We start from the raw sequence: 27,426 nt of genomic DNA on the forward strand, positions 1-27,426 counted from the left end.
GCACAGCCACTTCTCCTGTTGGCATAATGGCATCATGTCATCTCCCAAAGGTTTAAAGGCTATGATGAAAAATCCCAGGTGTTGAACACAAGACAGCAACATGCCTAAATAGGAACCTAACGAGTGACTGATTAAGCCATAAATATCGCTGAAAGCAACAATAGCTGTAGGTACTGAAAATATCTTCAAAAATCAGGCCACACTATTTGTAAGTCAGGACACTAAGTCACATATATGATGAATACCATTATACAAGGAAAAGACTCTGGAGTCACAGATAAACAGCGGCTAGAGAAGGGTTCCATCTGACATACCTGGAGTGACACTGGCCTTCACTGGCTTCATTCTCATTCCAATGGAATTTACTCTATCAGTCATGGCAGAGTCCTTACGAAACTAGGATATCAAACAGATTTTTTTTCTTAACCCTGAATTTTTTCGCACTGTACTGGTACTAGTAGTTTGGTACTCCCTGCAAATTAGGTGGTGGATTCTGACTAATCCTCTCCAAGACTGGAGACTGCACATTTTGGAAACTTGGGATGTTTTTCTGTTTCCCTGCAATGTAGTCTGGATTTAACTCGGGGTCTATATCCATAGCATCTGATCACTAGAGACACTAATGAGCTTCTGATGCTCAGGCATTCAACGTAACCGAGAAGCTGACTTCTCTTGCATTAGCTAGGGTAGCCAGTGTGACATGCCAAACAGATTATGAGTACGGTCAGCAGATGTACACCTGGGACTAAATTACCAAATGATTTCTCTTTCAGAGCCAACTGAAGTAATTTCTCCAGAGCAACTGGAGAAATCCTTGTGTGGATCTTTCAACACAAGGACAACCTCCTGTTATATTTGCAAAACCCCCCTTCTAAGCAACAAAAAAAATCCAACCTGTTTTCCTCTAAGATCCATTTCACATTCTGCTCTCTGAAAGGTAGAAGGAGATCCACAGTAACAAGTGTCATCAACTATAGGCGCACGCTGCTTCTTGGAGGTGACCTCCTCCTACCTCTGTCTCTTTTAATCAACCCATTTACACGCAGATGCAGAGCATGCCCAGGGAATGGGAGAAGCAATTCCAGAGGCTTTGGGCTGGATTCTGGGATTACCACACCCCTGTCTGTGGGTCGCAGCTCTTGGAGTGCAACTGAGGCTCAGCAGGACTCCTGCTGCCTGCTTCTCAAGGGAGAAGAAGTTCTTTGCACATCTTCTGTCTGGCATGGTGAGGCTGCCTATCTTGCAAAGTGGGAAAATGCTACTTGTTCCCTCTCAGCTCTCACTTGGCCAAGCAGGGTAGTAAATTGCTGTAAATTGCTGTCAGACCTGCGGATTTTGGGGAACAGCAGGGAAAGGAGAAGTTGCCTCATGCCCCATGCTTGGGAACATATTGCTGGCCATGATTTAGCCTACAGGATTTTACAGATTAACGGTTGGTATCTTAGAATATTACCTGACAATAAAACGGGAGGGAATTCTGACCCAGTTAAAGAATGACTGCCAAATGCTGCGCCCACTTGCAGCCAAAACAGAGTGACTAAATGACAAGAAGGGCAGAACCCAATGGGACTGTTCTTGCCAATACCTCAGAACACCACACCATGTCTGAGAGTACCCATGTGTCACGATGCACTTCTGTCACAGACAAGATGCATTATCGCAAAGCCCCAGATGCCGGACTTCCTGTGCTCACACTGAGGTGTGCCAGAGCCAAAACCAAACAAGTTTCACTGCTGATGAGTAAGTGATTTCAGACCATTATTTTAGGGGAAAATCTAGGACCTGTGTTCTACAGTAAATGGCTCCTTACCTGGCTCTGTTTTAGAAAAGACTGTGCACACTAGTAAGAAGAAATAAAAACACTGCAAACAGAAGCTAAGTGTGGATATAAAACACTAAAATATGCAGTATCATAAATACTATTATTTAGCACTCTGCCATAGAAAACTAATGAAAACCCAGGGTAGGAGTTCACATGAAATTGAAATAGTACAGTTCTACCGCAAGACATTAATTTCATCCTCATTCACCAAGATGTTCAAAGTACAGCTGATGAGACAGAAGGCATTCCAACTTTCTTCTTTTGCTGTGCTTCCTCATTCAGAGTACTTTTTGGTATGGTTCCATAGAGTGAACATTCTTCATTTTCTTTGAACAAATTGTATTACACTTGTTTCTCATCAGATTACATAAATTAGCTGAGAGGGAATGGATTAAATTACAGACCAGGTTTCTTAAGAACTTACTGCTTAACACACTCCTTTCATTTAATAAACTGGAACCAAATGAGGTTTATATCATATAAATAATACCCCCTTGATAGGGCAATGCAATAAAATGGCAAAAATGCTCAGATCAAATACAAGATCCTCTGATATTACCCACCAGATGTGAAGTATGAGCATCACATAAACTTAATTGTTCAGTATTTTTACTTTATATCGTGAACAAGAATCTGATTCAGATGATACTAAAGCATAAGCGTAATAGCTTCTGACAACCTCAGAAAAAATGTGCTGCAGCAAAGTATAGATTTTCATATTTAAAAGATAATTTGATAGCTTTGTACAAGACACTAACCTCTCCCACAAAACCCAAGATTTACAATATCACAAGTGAATAAGAGTAAACAAGACCAAGAGTAAGGGCTTTGTCAAGCTCTGAGTGAGGCAGTTTCCCAAACTGACTTGTTCTTTAAGAAGGAAGGCTGCATTTCGGAACAACTTCAACTGATACCCTGACTTTTAGGAATGACCACTGTTGATTCAAAGACTCATCCATTCTTTGGGCTTGAGTAGTAGGTATGCCCTCTACACTAGAACATTTTTTTACCTGCCTAAATGCATAAGTATTCAGGGAAGAAACGTGATAAAAAGACTTAGATTCGGAGCTGAACAAGAGATTCAAAGCTGAAGACACAAATGTATACATACAGTCAAATTACCTCCATTCACAAACAGCATTCTTGAGACATTGTGAAGAAGCTGCATATAAAATGAAGAGGCAGATAACAAGGCTGCCAAGATAAGGGATGACCACTAAACGTACAGTTAACAGTATGAAAATTCTTTTAGATTACTGAAGAATAGCTGAAGACAGTTTTGATGACAGCCTATGTAATCATAGCTTGTCTAATTCTAAAGCTGTATTTAACCTGGCACACAACTACAAATAGAGGATCCAGCACGTGAAGATCAAATTTAAGACTCCAACCAAGAAATGGGACATTTTCATCTACTCAATAAAAAGGTTATCAGGGGACATAGTTAAGTTCTCTGCCAAAAAGAACCTTCAAATCATGACTGGATACCTTTCAAAACCATTCATTAATTGTCCAGCCATGTGCTACATTCAAGATTTCCTAAATTTTATGGAGTGTGTTCCTCAGGAGACCAGGTTAGGTGGTTCTTGTAGCTCTTCCTCCTGGGCTTAAAATCAAGCAAATTTTAGACAGAGATGAAACTATAGGCAGTGCTATATACTGAATGGATAACACAAGAAAAACAAGACACACAATGAAAAGAGAAGTAACTTAATTTTAAAAGAAATACTCCAAGCAAAGAGAAAACACTATTTAGAAAGTGTGGAAATAGGAGACACTTCCTTAGAGAGATTTTTACCAGTTTCCTTTAGAGAATGGATATGAATTTAGATCCTGTCTGCTTCTGTGGTGTGGAAAACAATCCAAACTTGGTGTTCGAATTTTAGAGGAACCCAGGTTGGGATGCCCTTTCAGTATTACTACTGTGGACAATCTTTAATTTCAAAACTGAGATCTAGAATGGATCACTTTTTATCTGGGAGGCACAGCACAGTCTGGTGATTGAAAGTACCCTGCGGCACAGAGCTAAAGTTCAGCAAAGCACATTAATTTTGTAATTAAACTTTTTCAAGGTCAAGTTACAATTAGAGGCCACCACTTCCTCTGCCCATTGCTTTTCCAAAAGAAAAACCGCTGGTCACCTAATGGCTAAATGGGTATCACCACACAGATTCCTGGCTTTGCTGACCATCTTTGCCAAAGAGGGATGAAAGAGAAACAAACCATTACACCAGAGCCGTCAGCCTGCCCTTTTCAGCTTAACTCAAGAAAAGCTATCTTTGAAACATCTCTTGTAACAGACTTATTTTGAATAACCAGAACAACTTTTGTCACATTCACTAACACAGTCACTGCCATGACTCTCCTGGGTTTGTCCACCTGAGCATGCTCCTTAAATACATGCCAAGCACTGGTACCTATGACAGACCAAGGGCACTTGCAGTGACTCACAAATGTCTCTGAGAAGGCCTCTGCTTTTATTAGTTGAGTTCATAACTATTAACTAGGGAATAGTAGTTAAAGGGAACCCATCAAATGCCTACAGTACTAGACAAGTATCTCTTCCTAGGCTTCTTCATACCTGTCCTCCACCTGTCCAATAACATTCCCTGCATTAACTGTGAGAGACATGGCGGGAACGAAAGGTGCTGATCTGAAGACACCTAACTGATTCTAAACAGGATGCTCGACAGCTCCAGTGGAGTACAGGATACATAAATGTGGTTAGTGATGTTCTGTGACATGAGGGGGCTTTTATGAAAAGCCAATTTGTACATGTAATGCATCAAGAACCACGTAATTTAACCATAAAGTGAAGAGTTTTTCTTTAGCCGGTGTACAATCTAACAAGACTTCAGTATATACAGGTATAGTTATATATACACACATATTTATATGTCTGTATATGAACCTCATTAATGACAGTGCATACATTCATACTTATATTTAAATAGAACAAATTAGCCTTTCTGGCACTGCATATGCTTTATCTGAACTTCCCTTTATGTTCAGCTAGAAAGTTCAAGTACAGTTTTGCATGGGTTACATTCTAGTTATCAATATGCTCTATGCACCACCACCCCCCCCCCCCCCCCCCCCCTTTCTTTTTAACAAAGAGGAAAAATGATATATCACCTGAAGTTATAATTCTGCCTCTAGAAGGAATGAACATACTGAACTGTCCAGGAAGACTTTACAGTGTACCCTAGTTTTGATACAAGAGAAGGAAGGAGACATTGAAGCATACATTAAACAACACTTTTTTCAACTCAGAATAATCAGGACTAAGCACAACTACTGGATACAACAGTGACATTTAAGTATGACAACAATGATCTAAAAGGCATATTTATGAGGCCCTAATAAAATCCTACTATGTAGAAAGGATGTAATAAGCAAAGCAGACACAATGCTATGTTCACTCTTGGTCTTAATTCAGTTATTATTGACATTTGCTGTCTCAGGAACGAGTAAGAAAAAAACATCTGCCCCCTCCAACACTCTTTCCTGCTTTTTCTTTCTGTAAGACATACAGGAATTTAACTGAACAGTATTTGCAGCAATTTCTATTAGAGAATAGCACTCTCAGAAAACAGAGAAAATGTGGTAACCCCTTCATACTGGACATCTTTTTACCAGGAGACAGTAACTGCACATGACATTGCAGCTAGTTGCTGACCATTCTTACCTTCGAACATGTGGGTGGAGAAGACTTCCCTAATAATTCACACCACCAGCCCACCGGAAGTTTTACCATTTCTTTGTCCATGTCCATGTCCACATCACATACTGCTTAAGTGCTAAGCCCAGTCCCAGGCTCCCATCTGACTGCAGGCTTTGCTGCACCAAGCCTCTTGAACTTGGCCTTCACAAAGGCACACAAACATACCTCAAACTTACATCTCTGGGCACTCAGACACAGGATATATTTTAAGGAAAACACGTTCTTCAGTGAAAAATCTCACTGATTATTTTTCTCATTAGTCACAGGTAACACAACATCTTACGTGCCAGCAGCAGACCTCTCCACATGGTGCACTTTTAAAGGGCAGCAATCTCCCATGGACTCTGTGGAGAGCAGGGAAAGCTGGAGATGTTCTGGCATTGCTGACTGTAGCTGTTTCTGACCTGTTGTATCTCCACAAGTACACACTTACCAATCAAAGCATGTTGCTATTTACAGACTCCTCAGGCTAATGAGATGCTCAGACAGGAGATGGTTGAAATGTCCTGGTTAAGTTTTACTCCCTGGACTAAATAAACATCACAGGGTCATTTCTTAAAAGTGTTCTCCACAATTGATTCTGATCTATGGTGCTTGTCTTTCAGCGAAACCCACTTTCATAAGCTATCTTCCTACTCAAAAACATTTAGATCTTTTTCTATATATTGCCTAAATGCAAGTATATGAAAACCAACTCAAGCTAAATACCTCAGATCAGTGTTCCGAGGTAAAAGTCTTTTCTTCCCACTGAAGTAGACTTCAAAATCATCTGTTGTCAGTCTGTGTGCATAGTCGATGTATGCAGACACCTCCTGGCGATGAGAATTTCGGTCACGAATGAAGATAATGGACTGGAAAACACAAAGACAGCCACAAATGAACAACAGAAACATACATATGTTCATAGATTTCTGTATAAAAACATTTTTAGAGATTATATAAACATTTTCAACTTCACCTGAACCAGGCTTCTGTCAGGAGTTAAGACACTTAAATTACAGCATATTTTTAACACAAGCTACACAGCATTTCAGTAAAAATAAACATAAACCCTGTATCATGCAACATGCCCTCCTGCACCAATTACAGGACCAAAGCAGGCAGGGTGACAATGTTATTTATTTTGGGATACATCTCTACAGCCAAAGCAAAGCTTATTCAGCTCAGTAATCCCAGCACACTTTTAGCTTCTCAGAAAAACGATCGACTGGAAACTGGTTACCATACATCTCTCTATTCTGTGCTATGACTAGAGAACAGAGTAGACTTTGCCAGTCCTCTCTTTCACAAGGCAATCCCTGTACTGTTTCATTCCTGACAGCTAATGAGTTCCAGAGCAAAAACCTGATCATTGAAATACAAGCAAACAAACAGCAAAACAAAACTGATACCTAGAAATAAAGCTGACAAGCTTTATTGTCTGCTTGTAGGATGGCTACAAGCAGAACACCAACAAGAGGAGAATTACTAGTCCTGAATTCCTGTTCATGTTCTTATAGCTCCATAAATTACCCATTTAGCTTTTGTACCTACATATGTCAGAGGTGACTTGCAGGTGGCAGTGAAGCACCTGGAGGACAGTGACACATTCAGCAGTGGTTCTGGCTGCAAGAGATCACTTTCTGCCTTAGGGCTGGAACACTTGGAAGAATATTGCTGCTGAGGTGCATGTCATGGACAAAGGCACTGATGGGATGGCTTCCTGTACCACCCATTGCTGGGAAACCCTGTTTGTCATTTACTCTATACTCCTTCTCTGTTTCTTCACCTTTTACTCTGTTTATTTTCCAGCTGAACACAGAACAGGTTGGTAGAAGGCAATTCTTCTTCACATGCTATCACAACACAAAAAGCAAAAGGAACTGGTGGGATGAGTGTGAACTTGCAAGACAGAAGAGTTCTTGCCTCCTGAGACCCCCATAAGAAAAACTAAATGCTGAGTCTAGAGGTTATTAGGTAGGTGAGTTATAACAGTATTTGTTAGCTGTACATGTTTGGTTTTACTCAACTGAAATCAAGCGATTTTTTTTTAACTTTTTATTATGGGGGAAATGGAAACAATACCACATGGAACACTGAACACTTTTGAAAAACTTTTTTTTTTTTTTAATTTTAACAGCAGTAGATTTCTATAGTGTAATGGTTTATCTGGCAAGCCTTTGTTATAGTTGAGACATGCTTCCTTTTCCAATTTCACATTTAATTCTATCAAAACGTGTTACTTATTTGGCAATTTTGTACCATCAACGTTGCTGATAGGAAGAGCCAGAAGAATCTCCTGCAATACATCTGACCATCTCGAAATACACATCTCCTCCCTATCCCCAGCAGACCTTCTTTTGAACACCTGATTTATGTGTCTGAAGAGCCAGGCAATGGTAGATATGAGGCAATGAGAAAAAAAAGACTCTCCCTAGCACACAGCAAGGCAATGGCATGCTGCACCCACACCTAGATACACGACCAGCTGTTTGTTGTGCACGTGAAAAAAAGGATTCATTGCCTTTCAGAAAAGCTAATTTTAAATAAACACCTTGACTTGTGCAGTACGATCTGATCATTTAAGAAAGCTGGCAGATGTTACAGTATTATTTGCAATGTTAAACAGAGGGCTACCTTTCAAGGCTCTTCTGCTTATAAAATCTATCTCCTAAAATAATGTTCATGTATCATCAGCTATAAATCAACATGGAACTACAAGCAAGGATAGAGACTACCATCAAAATTGCTCTAAGAGAGTAACCAGAATGTCTAAACAAAAACTTTCTATGTTAAAAGTACACTTTTGAGGCCTCCTCCTCAAAACTAAAGGCCTTTGATCTGTCGACATTGTTTCTCTTCTTTCCTCATTTGTGATTAATTTCTAACCACCTGTGAGCCTTCATTCATTAAACTGTTAATCAGCTTGAATTTTCTTAAGTTATTCTGAATTTTTTAAATGTGTCACACCTTTTTGACTCACAGAAGACTTGTAAAAATTTGCCCTCTTTTCTCCCAAAATGATAAAGCTTGTGACTTAAAAGTAACCTGAGGAGAGAATAAAAACACCATAAAATCCGTGAAAAGGAAAACCTTCTCCTAAAGGTGTCTTCATTTCTCTTCTGATGTGTTTCTAATACAAAAAACTCTATTAAGCACAGAGATTGTGCTTTAGGTCCACCTGTAACATTTCAGGAACTCATTACACAGTGAAAGGTGTAGAAATTCTAAGATGGGGTTTGAAAGCTACGCTTACATATAGCTTTGGGGCCTATCAACTGAACTTACTTACTACTAGGTATAAATTGACTTATAATTACTACAATTTGGAGCAAGTTAGAGCAGAACATAATCCTTCAGTTGGACTAGATCTAGCAACATGGAGTTCCTCCTCCCGCTTTTCTCATCAGATGCTAGAGGCAGGCAGAAGTGGGGTTTCACGAAGGACCAAGGAATTATTTTAGTTTCAAGGGATTAAATCCCAGCAGCAAAGTTGCCTTCAGCACTGGCACACAGATGTGTGAGTTTGCGAAAAGCCAGAGTTGTGCCTAATTGCTTCAGCCATAAATTAGGTCCATCAAGGTCTGCACATCCCCGCAGAAAACAACCAGTGATACCGATGCTTTTGAGAGCACCACAGGTAACTCATCTCTCTCGCTGGACATAAAATGCATATTGTGCCAGTCAGAAAGTGCACATGAGGACACGTTCCTTCACTATCGGCAACAGGGACACAAACTAAGGGGTTCAGAAAGTCTTAGATGTACTCAAGGACTGTGACTCACCCAAAAGAATAAGGAATACATATTTTCTTCTGAAATTTAGACACATCTCAAAAATATGGCCACTGCAATTGGAGTGAAGTCAGACATTATGCTCCTTCCAATATTGAGGGAGAGGCATATATGGGGCCAGCGGTTTGAGGACTCTTTGCAGGTGAGAAAGGCTACTTGTAATGCTTTGACAGCCATCTGTTACCAGCTAGGGTTTTATGTGGAAGCGGAAGTGAATTTACCTCCTGCAGGTCCAAATTCAAGGAGATGATATGAAAAAAGCTCTAGTTCTTCACAGGTGGCATAAAAGAATGTTTAAATCAACAGAGAAGGGAGATGAAGGATCTATAGGGGACAAATATCAATCTCTCCATGGGGAAGCATCTGAAGAAGTAGATAAAGTTCAAGACAGGAAAACTGTGATTTGGAAGCGAATAGGATCCTACACTTCTCTGCCTGTCCTTCTCACTTCCACCTCCAGTGATATGTTTTTATATTAGACAAATATTGTGGGATGCCAATGCTCTGATTATTCCAGACCCATTTGCACTGTCTTCTTCCTATAGACAAAAGTATAAAATGTATAAGAAACTACACTTTTTTCTGCTCGAGATGGAATACTTTCATCAGAAACCTATGTATGTGAACCTTGGAAAAGACTAACACCTGTCATATTTTGAACCAGATTAAAAACCTCTGACAAACCACTCTGACTAACTAATTCATCCAAACATTTATTCATCTCTTAACTACATGGAATATTTGTACAATTCTGTTTCCACCAGTGTCTTCCTTTATTTTGCAGCCTTACCAGAGTATTCCATTAAGTTTGTCTCCCCCATGCAGTGATCATCAACATCAACTCCAAATCTGCATTGACTTTCCTCAGCCCAAAAATGAGTTCTATGCTATCAGTGAAAAACATTTGAAGTAAGACAGTTAGATGGAGACAAACATGGAAAGATGAACTTCTGAGTACTTCCAGCACAGGGAGAATCTTGAAGCACTAAGGTGTTTGATTTTGAGCTCAATGCCTGTATTCTTTCCCCCCCGCCAAGTACTACAGGTTCAGTCAATTTGGATGATATTTGGAAAATTTTTCTGTACTCAACCTAAACTACAAAACTTTTGCAAGTTGTACACCATGGTGGACATTGCTTCCTATAAATCCACATACTGACAAATATTGTATATATTGAACGGGCCTTCTTGTTCATGGCACACACCCAATCAACCATGAAGATCCACACCTGCCTCTGGCATGTGCTTGTACTTCGGACAGCAACCTAAGGACTGCTTCATCCAATCCAATGAAATAGATGTGTCTGATTTTTGTGTTGTTAAAGAAAAAAAAAAAAAAAGGAAAACCAGAAAAAATGTTCAGGGCAGGAAAAACACAAACACTGCTTTCCTTTGGCCATCATGCATGAAGACTGCGGACTTGATTCTCACATATCTTAATGCCATTATATACTGTTCAGAGAATATCAAAAGATTTCAGAAGAGGTACAAATTACATATAGCTCTTGCTTACAGTTTGCTTATATATCACTGGAGTTAAGGTGGGTAAAAAGTCAGGCCCAAAAGTAGACTGATTTTATACTGGGTTTTCCTGGGTGTTGAAGCATGTTCTTCAAACTCTGCTTCAAAAGCTGCTAAAATCATCTGGTTAAAGGACAGCATTGTGCAACCATGAAGGCTTTCCAGCTTTATCCTTAAAGGAAACAAACTATTCTGAGAGCAATTACCAAAAGAAACCTGAAAAAATATTACCTATTCGTGGTCTAGTTCCATTTGTTAACTTTAAGTTGTAAAAACCAAAACAAACAACACCAACAAAAACCCAAAACAACAACAAAACACACACCCCACCCCCCCCCCCCCCAACCCAACAACAACAACAAACACCAAAAAAAACCCACCCCAACCACCACTTGCCAATTATTCACTCCCATATATGTTACTTCACTCATTGAAACATGTTTCCTAAATCTGGTTTTGATTCCCAAACGAGACCTTACCATGGACACTGAAATGCCAGGACTTGCCCATCATTTGGAGTATATTTGTATGCATTGTGAGACAGGTTCAGCCTTCAAAGACAAGAAGACTGGTTGCAAGTGACACCAGCGAGTGCTGATCAGACTTGCTGGGTTTGAGGAGAATTTGCATTTTTTCCTATTTTGTTAACATAACCAGAAGAAAAATAAAATTAAGCTAAATCTGGCTCTTTGAAATACTCTGCACCTGCTGGATCATTTCTCTCTGGTTAGAGCACCAGGGTGAGAACCAAGGGTGCTACCAAACACATCATTCCTCCATGCCTCTTCAAGGAACTGGTATGAGCATTTGCCCTGCATTGCCATACTGTGGGGACAGCCTAACTTGTGGTATTTAGTCTGCTGAGTAACGCTGTTTAGGAAAGAAAAGCTATTGATACAGATAAGCCTCCTGAGAAAGACCTCACATTTGTGAGAAGTGCCCACGTACCAGAAGGATGTCTTCATTTTTTCTCAAGGTGAAGCAGCAAATGCTTTTTCCTATGCTAGCAAAGTGTATAGTGAGGGTTAATATTGTTCATAAAGCCAATTAATATCCCTGGGAGGGGGAATAAAAACAGAAACATTTTAGGGATTAAAAGGTGTGGGTGTCAATTATCTTAAGAAAACTTTTAGCTCTGCCCAAACCCTTACCTCTCCTGTATCCTTAGAGCAGAACATTACTACTCTGAAAGAAAAGATCTTAATACAGGGTTTTCTTTCAGCACCTTTTCAGCACAGTTTGTGAACACATCCTGAAGATTAATTACAGCAGGTTTTTGACTGCATCCAAGGGTTTTGCTGGACTGGGACCTACACGATGGCAAATTAACCGGAGGTTGCCATGATTCAGCTTTCTTTGAAAGTCTTGTAACGTGTGTGTGTGTTCAAGTGTGGTGTAACTAAGGAGAAACAATATACAGGGATACAAAGAGACCAGCCCTGCTGTCTGGTGAAAGAGTCTCATAATGCAAGTGCTTTAATAGCATGCCAAACTAAAGGTAGATGACAGGGAAAGTAAAGACAGACAATATTTAGGAGTTAATTACAAATTCATAAGGAAGTTCTTTTCATGTGGACAATATCACAGGTGGGGACCCAGGGGAATGAGCACAATTAAGGCTGAAAGGGACAGATGTAAAATACATTACCAGTTGAAATATATTTTTAATGAGTAGCAATTTATTTTTGTTGCATAGTGTTTGGACTTATTTGCCACCTGCAGATCATGTTACATCTAATAGAAATACCAGTGGGCAACAGCAGTCAGAGAGAGAGCCTCACCTCTGTATCTTTAAACCAGGTGCTATTACCATTTCTGCTTTGCAAGTAGAATTAAAGTGCTGACCTGTTCTTTTGGCTAGCTGGGAGTGGAAACAGCATAAAACATAGACTTACAGATTGGGATTTTACCTTCTGCACAATTTGATTTTGGGTGAAGCAGGGAGTACAGCAGAAATATGTTGTCTCTTAGCCAAGATACTGAACCACCACCAAAGCAAGCCTAGAATGCACTCTGCACACATTCCTGTATTTTAATCTGGAAATACCATTCTCTTACAGATGGCAACTTTGAAATGTTTGTAAAACTTGCAATACATCTGAAATCACTTTGGTTTCCTTCTCCTGTGCCCAAAAATGCCAAGTGGGCTTTTGGAAAACATGCATCTTTTACCTGACTATTACTGTACAAAAGAAAAAAAAGGAGTTTGAGAGTAAGCACAGCAGCCTTTAGTCCACTTTCTTCTCTTCTACCCAAAATAAGTAGGATGTGGTCTAAAGGTAAATATAAATTTTTAAAAATAAATAAAAATAAGAGATCCTTACACACAGTCACATGACTAAAAAATGTACATTTGCCTTGTTTTTTTTCCTTACTTAAACTATTTTCAAGCTCTGACCATCTGAGTTAGATAGCCTCTCTATACACTTTCCATGTTCAGCACCTAAATGCTGCATTCCAGCCCCACAGAGCACTGCCTGGTACTAACCTGGGACACCAGAGCATGCAGAAGTACTCTTGGATATCTTATGTAGTTATGTAGACACAAAAACTATGCCATAATATAAAGCAACATGTACTGTGCCTTGTATCAAACAGTAAAATTCTTCTGTGGTTCAGAGAGACCTTGTTCATACTGGTTGCACAGGAATAACATTGAGAGCAAAACACAGAGCTGCTAAAATTATTGCTCAAGGTCCAACACTACGGGTGTGAGATAAGGTAAAGCTTTCACTCAGGTCAACAGAACACTGCTGTGCTGAAGGACTTGAGAATTTTATTAGCGACCTTCTGTACTCTGTGAATTTACATGCCAGCCAAAGGCCATCAAATGCAGCAGCCAGGGGATGTTTTCAATGCAGAGGCACTTAGGAAAGATCTCAGCATGAGGCTGCTCTCACGTGCCCGGTACTCAAGTCTAGATTCACCCCTAGTACTGCTATGCACAACCTGTACCCTTTTTATTTCTATTTTTTAAGACTTAAGCAGTACAAGGATTCAAGAAAAGCAGCCCGCTTATTACAATAACTTAAATAAGCAACTGAGACATGGAAAATGTGGTGCTTTGTCACCAGGGGATAAATTCTTTGAGAAGTCCAGACCATGAGCGTCCAATATTCTCACCTGTCCCCTCCATCTTTCCATCTTGCCAGCAATCCCTGGCTGTACAGATTGCCCAGTCTTTTCACAGATGGGTACCCTGTACCCTGTCTCACTGAATTTCCACCTCTGGCCACTACCAGCACTTTCACACCAGCAGCACTGCAGAAACAGTCGCAGGAAGCGCAGCCCGTCTGTCATGCTACCTACAGTGACAGCACTTGGGGCTGGCTCTGTGGGACTCCCCAATAGCAGTGGCTTGGACACGAATCAACAGATCCACAACAAAGTTTGCCTTGTTGAACAGTTCCCCGTATTTCCCCCAGTGTGGTTCTGGGCGTATTTCAGAAACACAGGCACCAAGATGCATACACAAACAATAACCTAAGTTTTTGTTCAAAAGAAGCGCTTGTGGGAAAGAATGGCTGGCCAAGATGCAGATGTTCTAGCTTCTAATTCTTCAACAAAAAAAACCCCAAACTGGTTACTCTTCAGAAGAAGAAATGTTTGCTATGTATGTGAAACACGTGCTTTCCAGTCCTTACTGTTAAGTGTTCAGCAGCTGCTCCGACTGGAAGAAGCTCTATGGACTGTGAATTCGCTTATCTATGTAAACAGGGTCTTGCCTCGGTTTGAAAACAATATTCTGGCTGAGAACAGCCTGCTGAGAGTATGAGTTTAGATTAATTCTGTTAGCATTAAAATAAAGGAGCTTATTAAAACCAGAAATGCACACAGAACCTAAAATTTGCTCTGACAAGACATAAGAAGTCAGCACCAGCAGTGAGCAGGTAGCCACAGCATTTGGCTTTAGCATTTTTCTGGCACAGGAGCATTAGCTCTCCATGTTGATGAGCAATAGTTCCTGCAGGTAATGCTCTGAACAGAATGAAGAGACATAAGGAGGAAAGAAGCAGAAATATAAAAGCAGTTGTGTATGTGCAAGAAAAGGCGTGCAGGGAGCTGGAGGGAGAAGAAAAGCAAAAGAAATTTAAGTGTAGGATTGGGAAGAGGGGGTTTGCTTTTTAATTGAGAACTATCAAAAAAGAAAACCGCAGACACTTCTGGAAATGTATTTGGGGAAAAAAAGCTTTTGTTTAAGCCTACTTAAAACTACAAGCCTTTTAGTAAATTCAGAAACACAAGGTCAAAAATAAAAACTAAATCCACCATGAAAAGAGAAGACTGAGGGAAGAATACCTGAGGCACCCAGCAGAAATGCCATCTCTGCCTGTTCACGCTCTCTCAAATGAACAAAATCTTTTTGAGACACATTCTTTGCTTGAGTGCTGGATGCTTTAAGGGAAAAAGCAACTTACTTGAGCCCCACTGTGCACCACAGCAGCACATTTCATGTCACCGTATGATGACTACCATGGTCCCATAGGAGGCGAAATGAAAAACAGGGGTTTTCTTGCTGCTCAGCAAGATGCTTCATGCCTGCTACAGAAACTGAGTTCCTGGTGCTTCTTACAAGTCCCTCTGCCAAGTACCATCATACGACTTGTCTGTGGTGTCTAGCTGGGAGGCAGCACAAAGGATTTAGGAAATGTGTGGCCACCACAGCTCCCTGTTATGGGGAGATGGGGGAAAAAGCACCTTTGAGTACCTGCTCCATTGCTACAGCCACAGATGGCCTTGCACGGAATAAGTCTGGGAAACTGACTTCAAAGAACAGAGAAAATGTCACAGAAAAGATATTTTGTCTATCAAATCCTTCCACAACATTTCGTTCCTTTAAAATAGCATCCTTGAAACTTATTTTGGTAAAACAAACTGCCTAGCAGGTAAGTCCCTAATGAAACCTACTGAAATGGCTGTATAGTTTTACCATTTTCTCAGTATTTGCCCCATTGCTGATCTCTGTGTGAGCTCTACTTATATCAAACTTTCACCAGTTCTTGTCTTCCTCAGCTAAATGCCTTTTTTTGGGCATTTCAGTGCCAACACTAGTTTAGCAGTGAAATAAACTAGAAGGAAAAAAGCACCACTAGCTTCTCCTCTCATTTAACCTCAAATACATCAGCTCCCACTGTGTTTGATAGCCACATATTTTACTGTCAGTAGCAAGTCAGTGGTTCTTGCATGTCAACAAATACATATACACATATATTCCAAATAATTGTTACAGCTGATGTTCTATCATAATAGTAACTTTGATATGAAACCTCAACTATGCTCAACTGAAAGAAATGGTCTCAACTCAAAAATCATAGAATGGTTGGGGTTGGAAGGGACCTTGAAGATCATCTAATTCCAGCCCCCCTGCCATGGGCAGGGACACCTTCCACTAAACCAGGTTGCTCAAAGCCCCGTCCAACCTGGCGCTGAACACTCCCATCCACAGCTTCTCTGGGCAGCCTGTTCACCATCTGCATGGGGAAGAATTTCTTCCTCATGTCTCATCTAAATCTGACCTCTTTCAGTTTAAAGCCATCACCCTTTGTCTTGTCACTACATGCCCTTGTAATAAATCCCTCTCCAGCTTCCTTGTATGTCCCCTTTAGATACTGGAAGGCCACAATAAGGTCACCCCAGAGCCTTTTCTTCTCCAGGCTGAACAATCTCAACTCTCTCAGCCTGCCTTCATAGGAGAGGTGCTCCATCCCTCTGATCATTTTTGTGGTCTCCTCTGGACTTGCTCCTACAGGTCCATGTCCTTCCTATGCTGGGGGCCCCAAAGCTGGACATAGAACTCCAGGTTGGGACATTACCAGGTCATGGAAGGAATCACTGGAAGAAAAGCTGACTGACACAATATCTTCCAAGTTTTCTTGAAGACGTATAAGAAAAAGTGTCCTTATTCCTGCGCCTGAAGGAAACCCAGACAGAAATCCTCCCAAGCACATAGTGAGAGCAACCAGTAAAACACACCAGCAACCAGTAAACCGCTCCAGCCCCACACTGTGCTGCACAGGGCCAAGGCCCAGTAAGGGATGTTGTTATTAGGACACAAGGCTGTGCAGGAGCCCATGAAAAGCCACAGCAAGATCTAGAGAGACTGAGATAACCCCATTACACACAAGCAACAGGTTTGGCAAGGGGTACTTGTTTTTAACACAGAGGCCAATTTCTGCAGCTTTTAAGTGAATTCCAATAGCCAGGCCTCATTCAATGAGTCAGGAAAGGCGTCTTTCCGAGATCAAGACTACCATAGCCATGACACATTCACATATACCAGAGAAATGATCTTGTTCTGTACCATGTCTTGATAGAAACCCAGAAGACTGCACAGTAACAATAAGCACATCCTACCAAGTCTTTACAAGCTCCAGTTCTACAAGCACACAACCCACTCACAACAAGGAGATACAAAGGTAAAATACCACTTATTAAAGGGCTTTTGCTGGCTGATGGTAAAAGCAGTGATCTGATCCTGGGAAAACTGTCCATGAGTCACAAAACCAGAAAACTGTTGGTCTAAACTCCATCAAAATCTGTCCTTGTCTCTTCCCTGAAGAGACCAACAATAGATGCCTGGGAAATTACAGAAGAAGATGACAGGTGTCTAATGCTGCTTTTCCAGTGTAGTATGCTGATCCCCATCAACCTGCAGCTCAAGTATTTCCTGAAACAAGGATTTATAAAACAAGGCTATTAATTTTTGTATTTAAATCTTCCCTGTGAGTTAGACAATGTGCTGTGCGTCAGACAGCATAAGCTATTGCCAGTAAACCTGAATAAAAGGTCAGTTCAGAGTTTGAAAAAGTTATCACAGTTTTGCCACTCACCCATTATACAGTAGAAAATGAACACGCAGAAAGAAACATAGAAATGCAAGGCACTTTCCTAGCTGGTTCACTGAAAACATACATTTCTATTCATCCTGCTAAAATGTATAAAAACTGTGCAACTATCATACAGGTAAACCATTAGATAAATTAGGAAAATATTTCAGCCTGGAAAATATGTGAAAAGAAATGCAGCTTTTTTTTTCACAATAATCTCATCTTTCAAAAGACTATGAACATTAATGAATAAGGGGTTTGGGGTGGTTTTGGTGTTGGATTTTTTTTTTCCTTCAGCTTGCTCTCCTGTACACGCTCCATCAGAAGGCCATCAAAGTATTTTCCCTGGCAAACACCTGATTTATGAATAAATCAGAAAAAGCAGTGAGGCTTGAGAAACTAGAATAATAAAAGTAAGCCTTAAAGTCAGTGAAAGGGACTGCTCAAAACTTGCCCAAATATTGTACCAACTCGATATCTCTGAGCGAGCCTGCCTCCGTGACAACAGGAGTGCTGCATAAAGGCCTCCTTTATTCACACGTTGGTCATCCTTGCTCTTCCTCTGACAGAAAGAAAAAAAAATATATTTTCTATTAATTGCCCAAGAAACCCTTCAGGGCCCCACAGACCTGTCCTGGTTGACTTTCAGACTGCGTGTGTCTGGGCAGATATCAAGGCAGGAGAAGTCTTTACCCATCGCTCCTGGCCTCACAGGCTCCTGCGGGATGAACAATCTCCCAGTGTTCAGCATGCTGCAGGTGCCTTGGGGTGTCAGCTGCCTTCTATTTATTATTAGTTTGCTGTGTACAGGGAGGCAGGCCAGGCCATCACTAACAACTCTGTGTAAATGGGTCAGGGAAATGAAAATAAAGCCTGTGCAGCAGGAACCTTTAGGGGCTGGGGTTTTGCTGGCAAAGGCCTGGCCTTGTTCCTCTTTAGGTGCTACTTAAAAATTGCTACTTGTTTGACTTGGAAGCAACTTCACATAGCTGAGGCTGCGTGAGATATGTGTAGCAGGGAAACCAGCTGGAGGCAGGTGTGCCACTTTTTTTATTTCAAGTTGTACCAGAGGAACACTTCCCCCTGCCCAGTTCTGAGGGGTGTTCTTTTTAGAAGTCTGTTTATATAATTTGTTTTCCAGTGGAGAAAAATTACTGTAAAAATAGTAAAGTATTCATTTGCATGTCTTTGAACTTGGGGGGGTTGTTTTGGCTTTTTTGTTTTCATTTTCTTTTGACAGAAAAAAAAAAAAAAGAGAAGAGACTTCTTAAGATCACATGGAAAAATATAAGCAAGGAACTTAACAAATTCCAAATATTTTCCTGTTTTCCACTGACCTAAGAGTAAAACACAATCTGTGCTGCCCATTCAGAGCTGATAATGGTTAAAGAATCTCTTGCAGTTACATTTTTTTTTAGTGGGATTATAAAACAGGACTCATGTAGATTTGAAATTAGACAAATAGCTCAACTTCAGCAAACCAGATGTCTCTAAAGCCGCTGTTTAAGACGTGGCTGAAAGAGCGTGCTGGCAGTGCGAACAGAGTGCAGGCAGGCTGGTCACAAGCCTGGGGATTGTAGCTGAGGGAAGGTCACAGAGGCTGTCAAAACAGCCTGGGAAATTAAATGAGGAAAACAGATCTCCCTGCTTATGCTGCTGGATGAGCAGAGGCACCCTAGCATGCGCGCTTCTATGGGGCTCTAGGTATGTGTACACGACACAATGGAGCAAATCTGAGCATCTGCTCCCCCCAGGCCAAAATGTCTCTCCACGATCAAGGCTTTGTCTCACAAGATGTGGAGACCATCTCAGCCAGCAAATCTACCAAACTCAGCATTATTTTGTTCTCATCAGATGTAACCTGTGCTTACACCAGGATGTTCCACTGTCTTGGCAAACATATTGTTTTGACAACCTACAGTGCCAGTCATTAAGGCAAACCACAGGGCCAGGGCTACCTTGGACTCTTCTGCTCTTTGGCAACAATCCCCAGGGTGATCTGTGCTAAGAGACTCTGTTACCTGGGTAAGTCCTCTCCCAATGACATACACATACACAATTGACAAGGACGCCAAAATGTCCTTATTTTATACCAGATTACCTAGCTACATGGGAATCAATGAATGCCTTAAGAATGCAACAAGCTGCATAAAATTTAACAGCCTTCCTCTTGCACAGCAAGGAATGCAATGAATACATCACCCCCTGTGCTCTGGGGTCATCTTTACTTCCATAACAACAACTTCAAGGCAGTGATCCTGCTGACACAAGCAAGTTGTTTGCTTTTCTAACACCACCCCTTGCTAGTCCTCGGCCTTTCAGGCAGCTGGAAAACTGGCTGTGTTTGGCAGGTGCAGAAGGGCTGGATGGTGCGGACATCTACAGCCACTTTCTTTTCCAAAAGGAGCAGAATAAGCTCTTTCCTAACTTTATTCACAAGGTACAAATGGGCACAGTTTACTACAACAGATAAAACGTCACTTCTCATGTCATCAGTTCTGATGGAATCTAGGAGAGACAGGAAAGGCAAAGGAGCAAGCAGAAATCAAAACCGCAAGTGGAATATACTCTGATACAAAACTCAACAGGCTTGAGCTCCAGGTATGATGACAGCGTCTTCTATGAGCTGCTGTAGGGTGTGCAAACAATCGCTATGCAATCACATACGCACTTCATCTCTCCTTAAGTTATGAGACCTGAAGGACGACTGCAAAAATTCCTGCCAGACAGAATAAGCGTTCACCAATGGCTCAAGGCTTATACGATACGATTAAGAACAGGCATTACTGGGGCCAGTCAAAACAAAACTAAGACCCTTGGCACAAAATTTAAAAAGCAACTGAAACATCCACCAAAGTCCTCAAGCCTCCATAAAGTGGTGGAGGAGAGGGGAAGCAAAATGAACAAAAAGATGAAAGATAGGAAATGCAATAAAATCAAAGCAAAACTATCTCGCTTTTAATGTACCAAACTTTAGAGGTTTTTGGTTGCATAAAAGTGTACTCATTTTCTCCTCTCACCAGGCACAGAAGACAGTTGGACAGTCGATTTCAAATCCTGATTCAAAACAGGGTTTGATGTACATCTGCCTAACTTGACATGATCTGCACAAGGTGTAAGACTTCTCCAAGACAGCTCTCTGATTCTCGTGTGTTCTCCCCACCTGGAGCACAGGTCAGTCCCAATCTGTGCTGCTGGCTCCTGAGCCCCATTCTGCACACCCATTTCCAGTACCTCCCTTGCAACCACACTGCTTCTCAGAGAACAGAAGCACTTTTAATCCTAACACTTTTCTCCTTTTTTTTTGTTTGTTTGTTTGTTTTTGTAAGGAGTGACCTTTTAAAACAACCCACCTGTCTAAAGAACACTCTTTCCTGGTATTTGTGAAGGATATCTGAACAGATTTGGCTATAACGAATGTCATGTCCCCAAACATTGAACTGAACTAGGAACTAGTCCTTCCCAGACTTTGTTTTGTTTTTTTTGTTTGTTTGGGGTTTTTTGTTTGTTTGTTTTTTCTTTTTAAAAATTATGTTTACTGAAACATTGATAAAATTTACTTGGTAACCTCAGGGCTTGAACCTCAGCTGTATACCCTGTGTGTACTTCACACTGGCACTACTGGAAGAGACCAGGAGCATTTTTCACTTTTGCATAGGATCAGTTACTGATTCATTACCCAGTTTCTAGGGAGGAGTCCATGGCTTTGCACAAATATAATGGGGGGCAGTGCTAGGCTCTGGAAGGACTCAGGAATTTGCAAACTCATCCGGGAAGGGAGTCTTTACTATCAGCTACTGGTAAGCTGCAGAAATTGTTTATAATTTTTATTAATAAATACCAAATTCAACACCCAGAGAAACAGTACACAGAGCATCTGGCATATTTTTCCTGCCACTTCCCTTGGGCAGAGCAACCTGATTCACCTCTGCTCAAAGCGATTGCTCACATGCTCTGAGGAAGGCATCCACAGGCAAAGTTGGCTTCCAGGGAAGTTCATTTCTCTGCTAGTATTCCTGCTAATAAGATTTTTAGTTATGTAAAGCCTGTATTTAAAAAATATGTTTTTATTACTTTTAACACCACTGAAATCCACCTGCATCTGTCATGGGAGGAGAGAAACCAACCTATCAACCCAAACAAGCACTGGGAAATGACAGAGGACTTAATTACTCTAGGAGCAGCTTCTCATATGGTGAAAGCAAACCAGGCTTCCTCACCGAGCACTATCTGACTGGTGTAGGGCCATTACTCCCAATTTAAACACATCCTTTAATCAGTGAGATGCCAGTGTGGCAAATCCATGTGCCTGGTTAACAACGCGACCTGAGACACAGTACAGTGGTTGCAAAGTGGAGAGGATCCATAGAGGTGATAAATCCTTGAAGTGTAAAGCATCACATAGCAGCAGAGATTGGATCGCCCTCCCATTTCTCAGTTTGTGGATTTGTTTCATCCAATTCCTACTCCAGCCAGGGTTGGTGCAAAAGCCAGCCCCCTTCAGAAGAAAGCCTGGCAAGTACCTCTACTAGCAAAATCACAAGCCAGAGAACCCTTCCCATGTAATTACAGGGTGGTGCCACTGTGCAGATGTCTTTATGCAAAGCTTTGGCAGCCCACAATTAACGAGAAGAATCCTGCAGCAAATGTGGTTGGAAGGAAGCGAAAAAGACAAGTTTACCCTAAATTTGACAGAACTGCCTATAAATAGCTATAGGGCCTTGTCAAGCACATCTTGGCTGTAATCTCTCCTAAAATATCATGTCAGTGGGATTTAGTCCCACATGTATATTTTCTATTGGAAAACAGTCTCACTAATACATCTCAAATATGTCTCATTGCTCTCTGCCTAGCATCTGGAAGGTATGCACATGGATTTATAAGGCTTATGTGAAGCATAAGTCAGCGGTTAATCCATTTGATTGTAAATCATGTGACTATGTACTGTGACCACATTAAAACTCTACCATCAATAAAAAAAAAGGAGTAAACTATAGCTAACCTATAATTTCGGTTGACTGGATCAAACCTATTCCATGGACTCACACGCATTTGGTCCCAGATCTGCTGTACAAAGGAGATGCTTGTCAGTCACATATTTAATGACTTACATGTGCAGCTCATGAGGCTGACAGGCTGGAGATTTTTTTTCCCCTTCAATAGTTATTTATGTGACAGAAGAAAAATAGACAAAACGGAACACTGGCATCATGAAGGGTGCCGAAGTGGGAGAGGCGACTTTTATCACAATTGTGGCATTAGGCTAAAGATGGAGCACTAGAAATAAAGATAAGGCTTAAACATCTTTGGCAAGACTTCTGGCGATTTCATGCCCAGGAGGGCCAATGTCACCCTGAAGATAAATTTCAAGCAAACACTTTGGCCCACAACTTCTACTGTATGCCAATACTCTCATGCTCATCAACCCTGAAGACTTAAAGAGGCAATCTGATTATCAGTTTTCCTGTAAGCCTCTATAGAGTCAATCTGCCCACTGACCAAGCAAGCGCAAGGTCACCCTTTAAACACAGGCCTCCCAGCTCTCATGTGCAGGATCACAGCTGCTTGATAACCCATGAGAGAAGATGCTGCTGGGATGATCTCCCTTGTACAAGTCAGTAAAGTCCAACAGGCATAACTCACAGCTCCATGCTGTGGCCTGTGCAAGGCAGTATTGGCTCTTCCAGAGACCACAGATCATCTGGGATTTGTGTGGGCCTCAGGAGATCAAAGTCCAGTCTTTCCATCTACAGGCCTCAGCTGGACTTTCTCTTCTGTGGCAGACCAGCTTCTTCCAAGTCCTGCTGGCTGACCATTACTGCCAGGCTAGGAAAGCCTGGAGAGGCAATGCAGTGACAAAATTGCTGACAGCAGAATCACATCTTGCTGCCCTTGGAAGGGAAAACTAAGTTTTCATAGGAAACATGCACCACAACTTGCCCCCACCTTCAAAGCTGTTTCTGATCTGAGGTTCTGCAACTGGCACTGGCAAACTTGCATGTCCAGGCTGAGTAGCCTGAAGTGCACCAGAAGCAAAAACTGACATATCTGTCTCATGGTGTTGTAAATTATTTGCTTTCACAAAGTTTTCCTGCCCCTGTTCAAATTTCAGCACTCCACCTCCCCAGAACATGTATTTCTACGGAAGCTACAATCAAAAACTGCAGCGTGTCTTGTGTTGCCAACTGGTTTTACTGCAGAAGTAGAAAGTGAATTCCTCTCTGCAACGGAAGTGAGGAAGGTGGTGGGAAGTCCTCTCCAGAGAACTTGGTTCTGAGGGTTTCCCTTCACATCTTGATGATTTCCTCAGAGGTTCTTCCAAGTACTCCAACATCAAAGCGAGAGAAACCGCACTGCTGTGCTTCTGTTTGGCTCCTTTATCAGAGCAGTAGAGCACTGCAGAATACTCAGAGCCTCACATTAATTAAACGTCAGTGTCACTAGGACGGAAATCATTACCTAAGACTCTATTTATGGAAACACTGTTGTTTCTCCATAGAAAAGATGCGTGGCTGGAGAGGGAAGAAAGAGGAGAAGGAGAAGAGATAGCCATTATCCTACATAATAATTTAAAGATTTGTTTCCATGTATTTATATGACCAAAGTCTCACCACCAAATGTCCAGCCTTCATTAGCTGCAAAGAGATGGGCTTCTTAGGGGGAAACAGGCTTTCAAATACACAAAGAAACAGACCCACGACACCCTCTCTCACAAATTGCACCACAGCCTTCCTTTCTTATTGCTTTTATGATTCAACGAAATATGTCCTGATTTTTCAGACTCGATTAATATCATACATATGGTTGCACTACCCCAGTGCAAAACAAGGACAGGCCTCTGTCCTGTTGGGCACCATATGCATGTGCACAGGAGCAGGAAAGCATTGCCCTCCTGCCATTTCTTCCAAGTTAATTCACAGATCTGGCCCTTTCTTCCATGCCTCTCTCTCACTGGAAAATCCCTCGCTCTCCCCTTGTTTCTCTGTTGTGCTGCGGCTCCCCTTCTCTGATGGTAGCATTTATGTGCATTTCCTAGTCAGCCACTTTTTCTAGAGTGCAGGCCCAATTTGCATAGCACTGTTCCCATTTTCTGATGGCTTCTTTCATGTCATGAATTTTCCAGGCTCTTTTTCCAGTCCACTGGAGACCTGGAAGAAGATATCATGATGCCAGGTTTCACAATTCTGTGGTGAGGTCTGTGGTACCTTCATGTTGCCCCAGTGCCTACAGCAGTGAGTAATAAAACTCTCAGATTTCACACAATGAAACCAATAACCTTCAGCCCCAGAAAAGACAGCTTGAAAACTTAAACTCATGTTAGTGGGTTAACAGCTAAACTATGATTCGAAAATATGTCAGTCCCAGGATTTATGAATATTTGGGGTTTGCAATTAAAGCAATTCTCAGACATGCAAAGTAATGGCTCTGATTCTGGAGGAAGGTGTATGTGAAGCAGAGAAATGTTCATTAGCTGTGACAAGCAGACTAAGCATGCACATACTTTATCTCTTACAATGCCATCCTTGCCTGTGATTAGGGCTGCTGTGCCATTTACAACCACATCCCTAAATCATAAAAGAGAAAAACTTCATTGGGACAGTGAGTGGAGGGAAGCAAAACTAATTTCTACACAGAAGTCAGACTACAGGACTCTACCACAGCCTTTAAGCCCTTGCAAGCATAACACGGAAGAACCCAAAGCTACTGAAAACCAAACCATTCTTCTGTCTCTGAATTTGTCTCATTAGACAAAGCTGTTCACACAAAGCTCCACCTACATGCCTCACTGTTTGCATATATGAAACAACGCATTCAGTCTTTATGAACTCCACACATTTGACATCTTGTTCAGTTGTTTTGTGTGGCCTGTCCCTTATGTGGAAAAAAGCATAAGTAGACCAGAAATTGTCTCAATAAAACTATCTATCTACATTTCTACTGAAACCTGACTGGTAACTCCACTTAAGTACACCCTGCTTCCTTATATCAGTAAAACTCCTCAGTCAGTAACCTCAGCATGAAATGCAGCTTAAAATAAAAAAATACACATCTGAAAAGACAAGCAGACGAAAGATATCCTAAACATCCCAAACTCCAGTGTAAAAAGCTGATTTAATCAGATGTTTCCAAATGTTCAATAGCTTACAGAAATACATCTGAAACCAAAAAGTTCACTTTTCTCATCTCCCTTTCCCCATTTGTTCCTGACAGATTTGACTTTGCTTTTATTTCTCACATCAAGTCATAATCCACTTGTCAATTTGTGCAGGCTATTATTTAATGTGAAAAACAGAGTGTTTGAAGTCTCATCTGAAGAATTAGCATACCAAACACTAAATATTATAGGAGCTGCTTTTTATATTAGGAGCCCCATGGAGCAAGCCATGAGAGATTATAAAATTAACCAAGTAGGACAGAGTGGAAAACAGGCATCTACCTCCTGATATTGGGGCTGATATTTTTCAGAATGGTGGTTATGCTGGAAAAAAGAAAAAAAAAGGATCTTCTCTTGCGGTTCCAGTTGCCTGATTCTTAAGTATAAACATTCAGAAGAAATAGCCAGATGGGTCAGAAAACTGTTTGGTTCAAAAATGTTGGGGGCAATCCTGCTGGCCACCGGCACTGGCGTTTCAGGGGGCCGTGTTTTCTGAAGGAAGATGGGTGGCATTGGCTGATCCCCCTGACAGTCCTCCAGGCCCTAGGAGGACATGTCTGTGCACAGACAGACCACAGACAAATTCCCCCTCCTTGCATACCACCTTGCACTAGAGGCTTGATGGGTGTGGAACGAACTGGAGGCTAAATGAGTGAGGTAGGATGGGGGTGTCCAGGGTGGGAACCACTTGATGGCAACTGCAGGGAACAGGAAGTACCTCGATGTTCATGGGAGTAGTGAGTTTTGCAGATTTGTCAATAACTACAAGAATCCACCTGGACAGCTGCTGCAGAGGTTTGCAAACAGCTGAGTTCACTTCCTTTCTGACGTTTTTTTCTGTGCACCCACAACTCTACATTTGGACCTTTAGGGTGCTTCATGCCAGGCACACACAAGCATTCAAGAAGTGGCCTGGTTCCAGCACAAAGGGCACTTGTGCAAAACTGAGCAGCCATCACAACACAGGTACTGCAGGGAGTGCAGGAAGCAACAAAATAAATGGCTGAGCTGAAATAAAAATATATCAAAACGGAGCTATCAGATCCTCAGCTCTACTTAAAAAATGTCTTTAGGTAGAAGTTAAATTTTCTTAAGCACCACTTCTGATCGTTTGAAAATTTGCCCCATGTTGACAATAAGAGATGTAGCTCAGAGCAAGCTACCTGATCCTACTTTCCTTTCTTCTTAGAACTTCTTTAGTTCTTTAAAAAGTGCATTAACTGCTGCACCCTGACAGTCATTCCCAGCAGTACAATACAGAAGGCTTAATCTTGTAGAGTAACAGCAGGAAATGCCTACTGTGGGATTACACACCCGGATGTTCTTGATGATGTTCTCTGATAGTGCCCTGGCACCTTCTGAATAGATTTTCACATCAAAGAATCACTAATATAAACACACTTTGTTTACACCGCTCCTCAAAAATCCTTGTTCAACATCTCCTAAACAGCTATAAATCACTGATCAGGCCAACCTCTACAAATTCTAACCCATCTGCATTCCAAGTTCAGAGTTCAAAACACACTGTCTGATTCTAGTTAAATCACTAACTCTTAGATCAATGTAATGCTCCAGCTGCCACACTACTTAAGTTTTTAAAAAGA

At 41.3% G+C, this 27,426-nt stretch overlaps 1 protein-coding gene across 1 annotated transcript in view; it reads right to left on the reverse strand.

The window, feature by feature from the left end:
• The window catches only part of CFAP299 (cilia and flagella associated protein 299), a gene marked incomplete at its 3' end in the record, with an annotated part of 226,012 nt that overhangs the window by 23,483 nt on the left and 175,103 nt on the right, over positions 1-27,426 (reverse strand). Inside the window, exon 4 of the mRNA XM_080343534.1 lies at positions 6,255-6,397. Within this exon, the coding sequence (XP_080199660.1) occupies positions 6,255-6,397 (143 nt within the window). The remainder of the gene's footprint in view (positions 1-6,254; positions 6,398-27,426) is intronic.

Source organism: Nesoenas mayeri (assembly GCF_963082525.1).
Source record: "Nesoenas mayeri genome assembly, chromosome: 4".
Lineage (NCBI taxonomy): Eukaryota > Metazoa > Chordata > Aves > Columbiformes > Columbidae > Nesoenas > Nesoenas mayeri.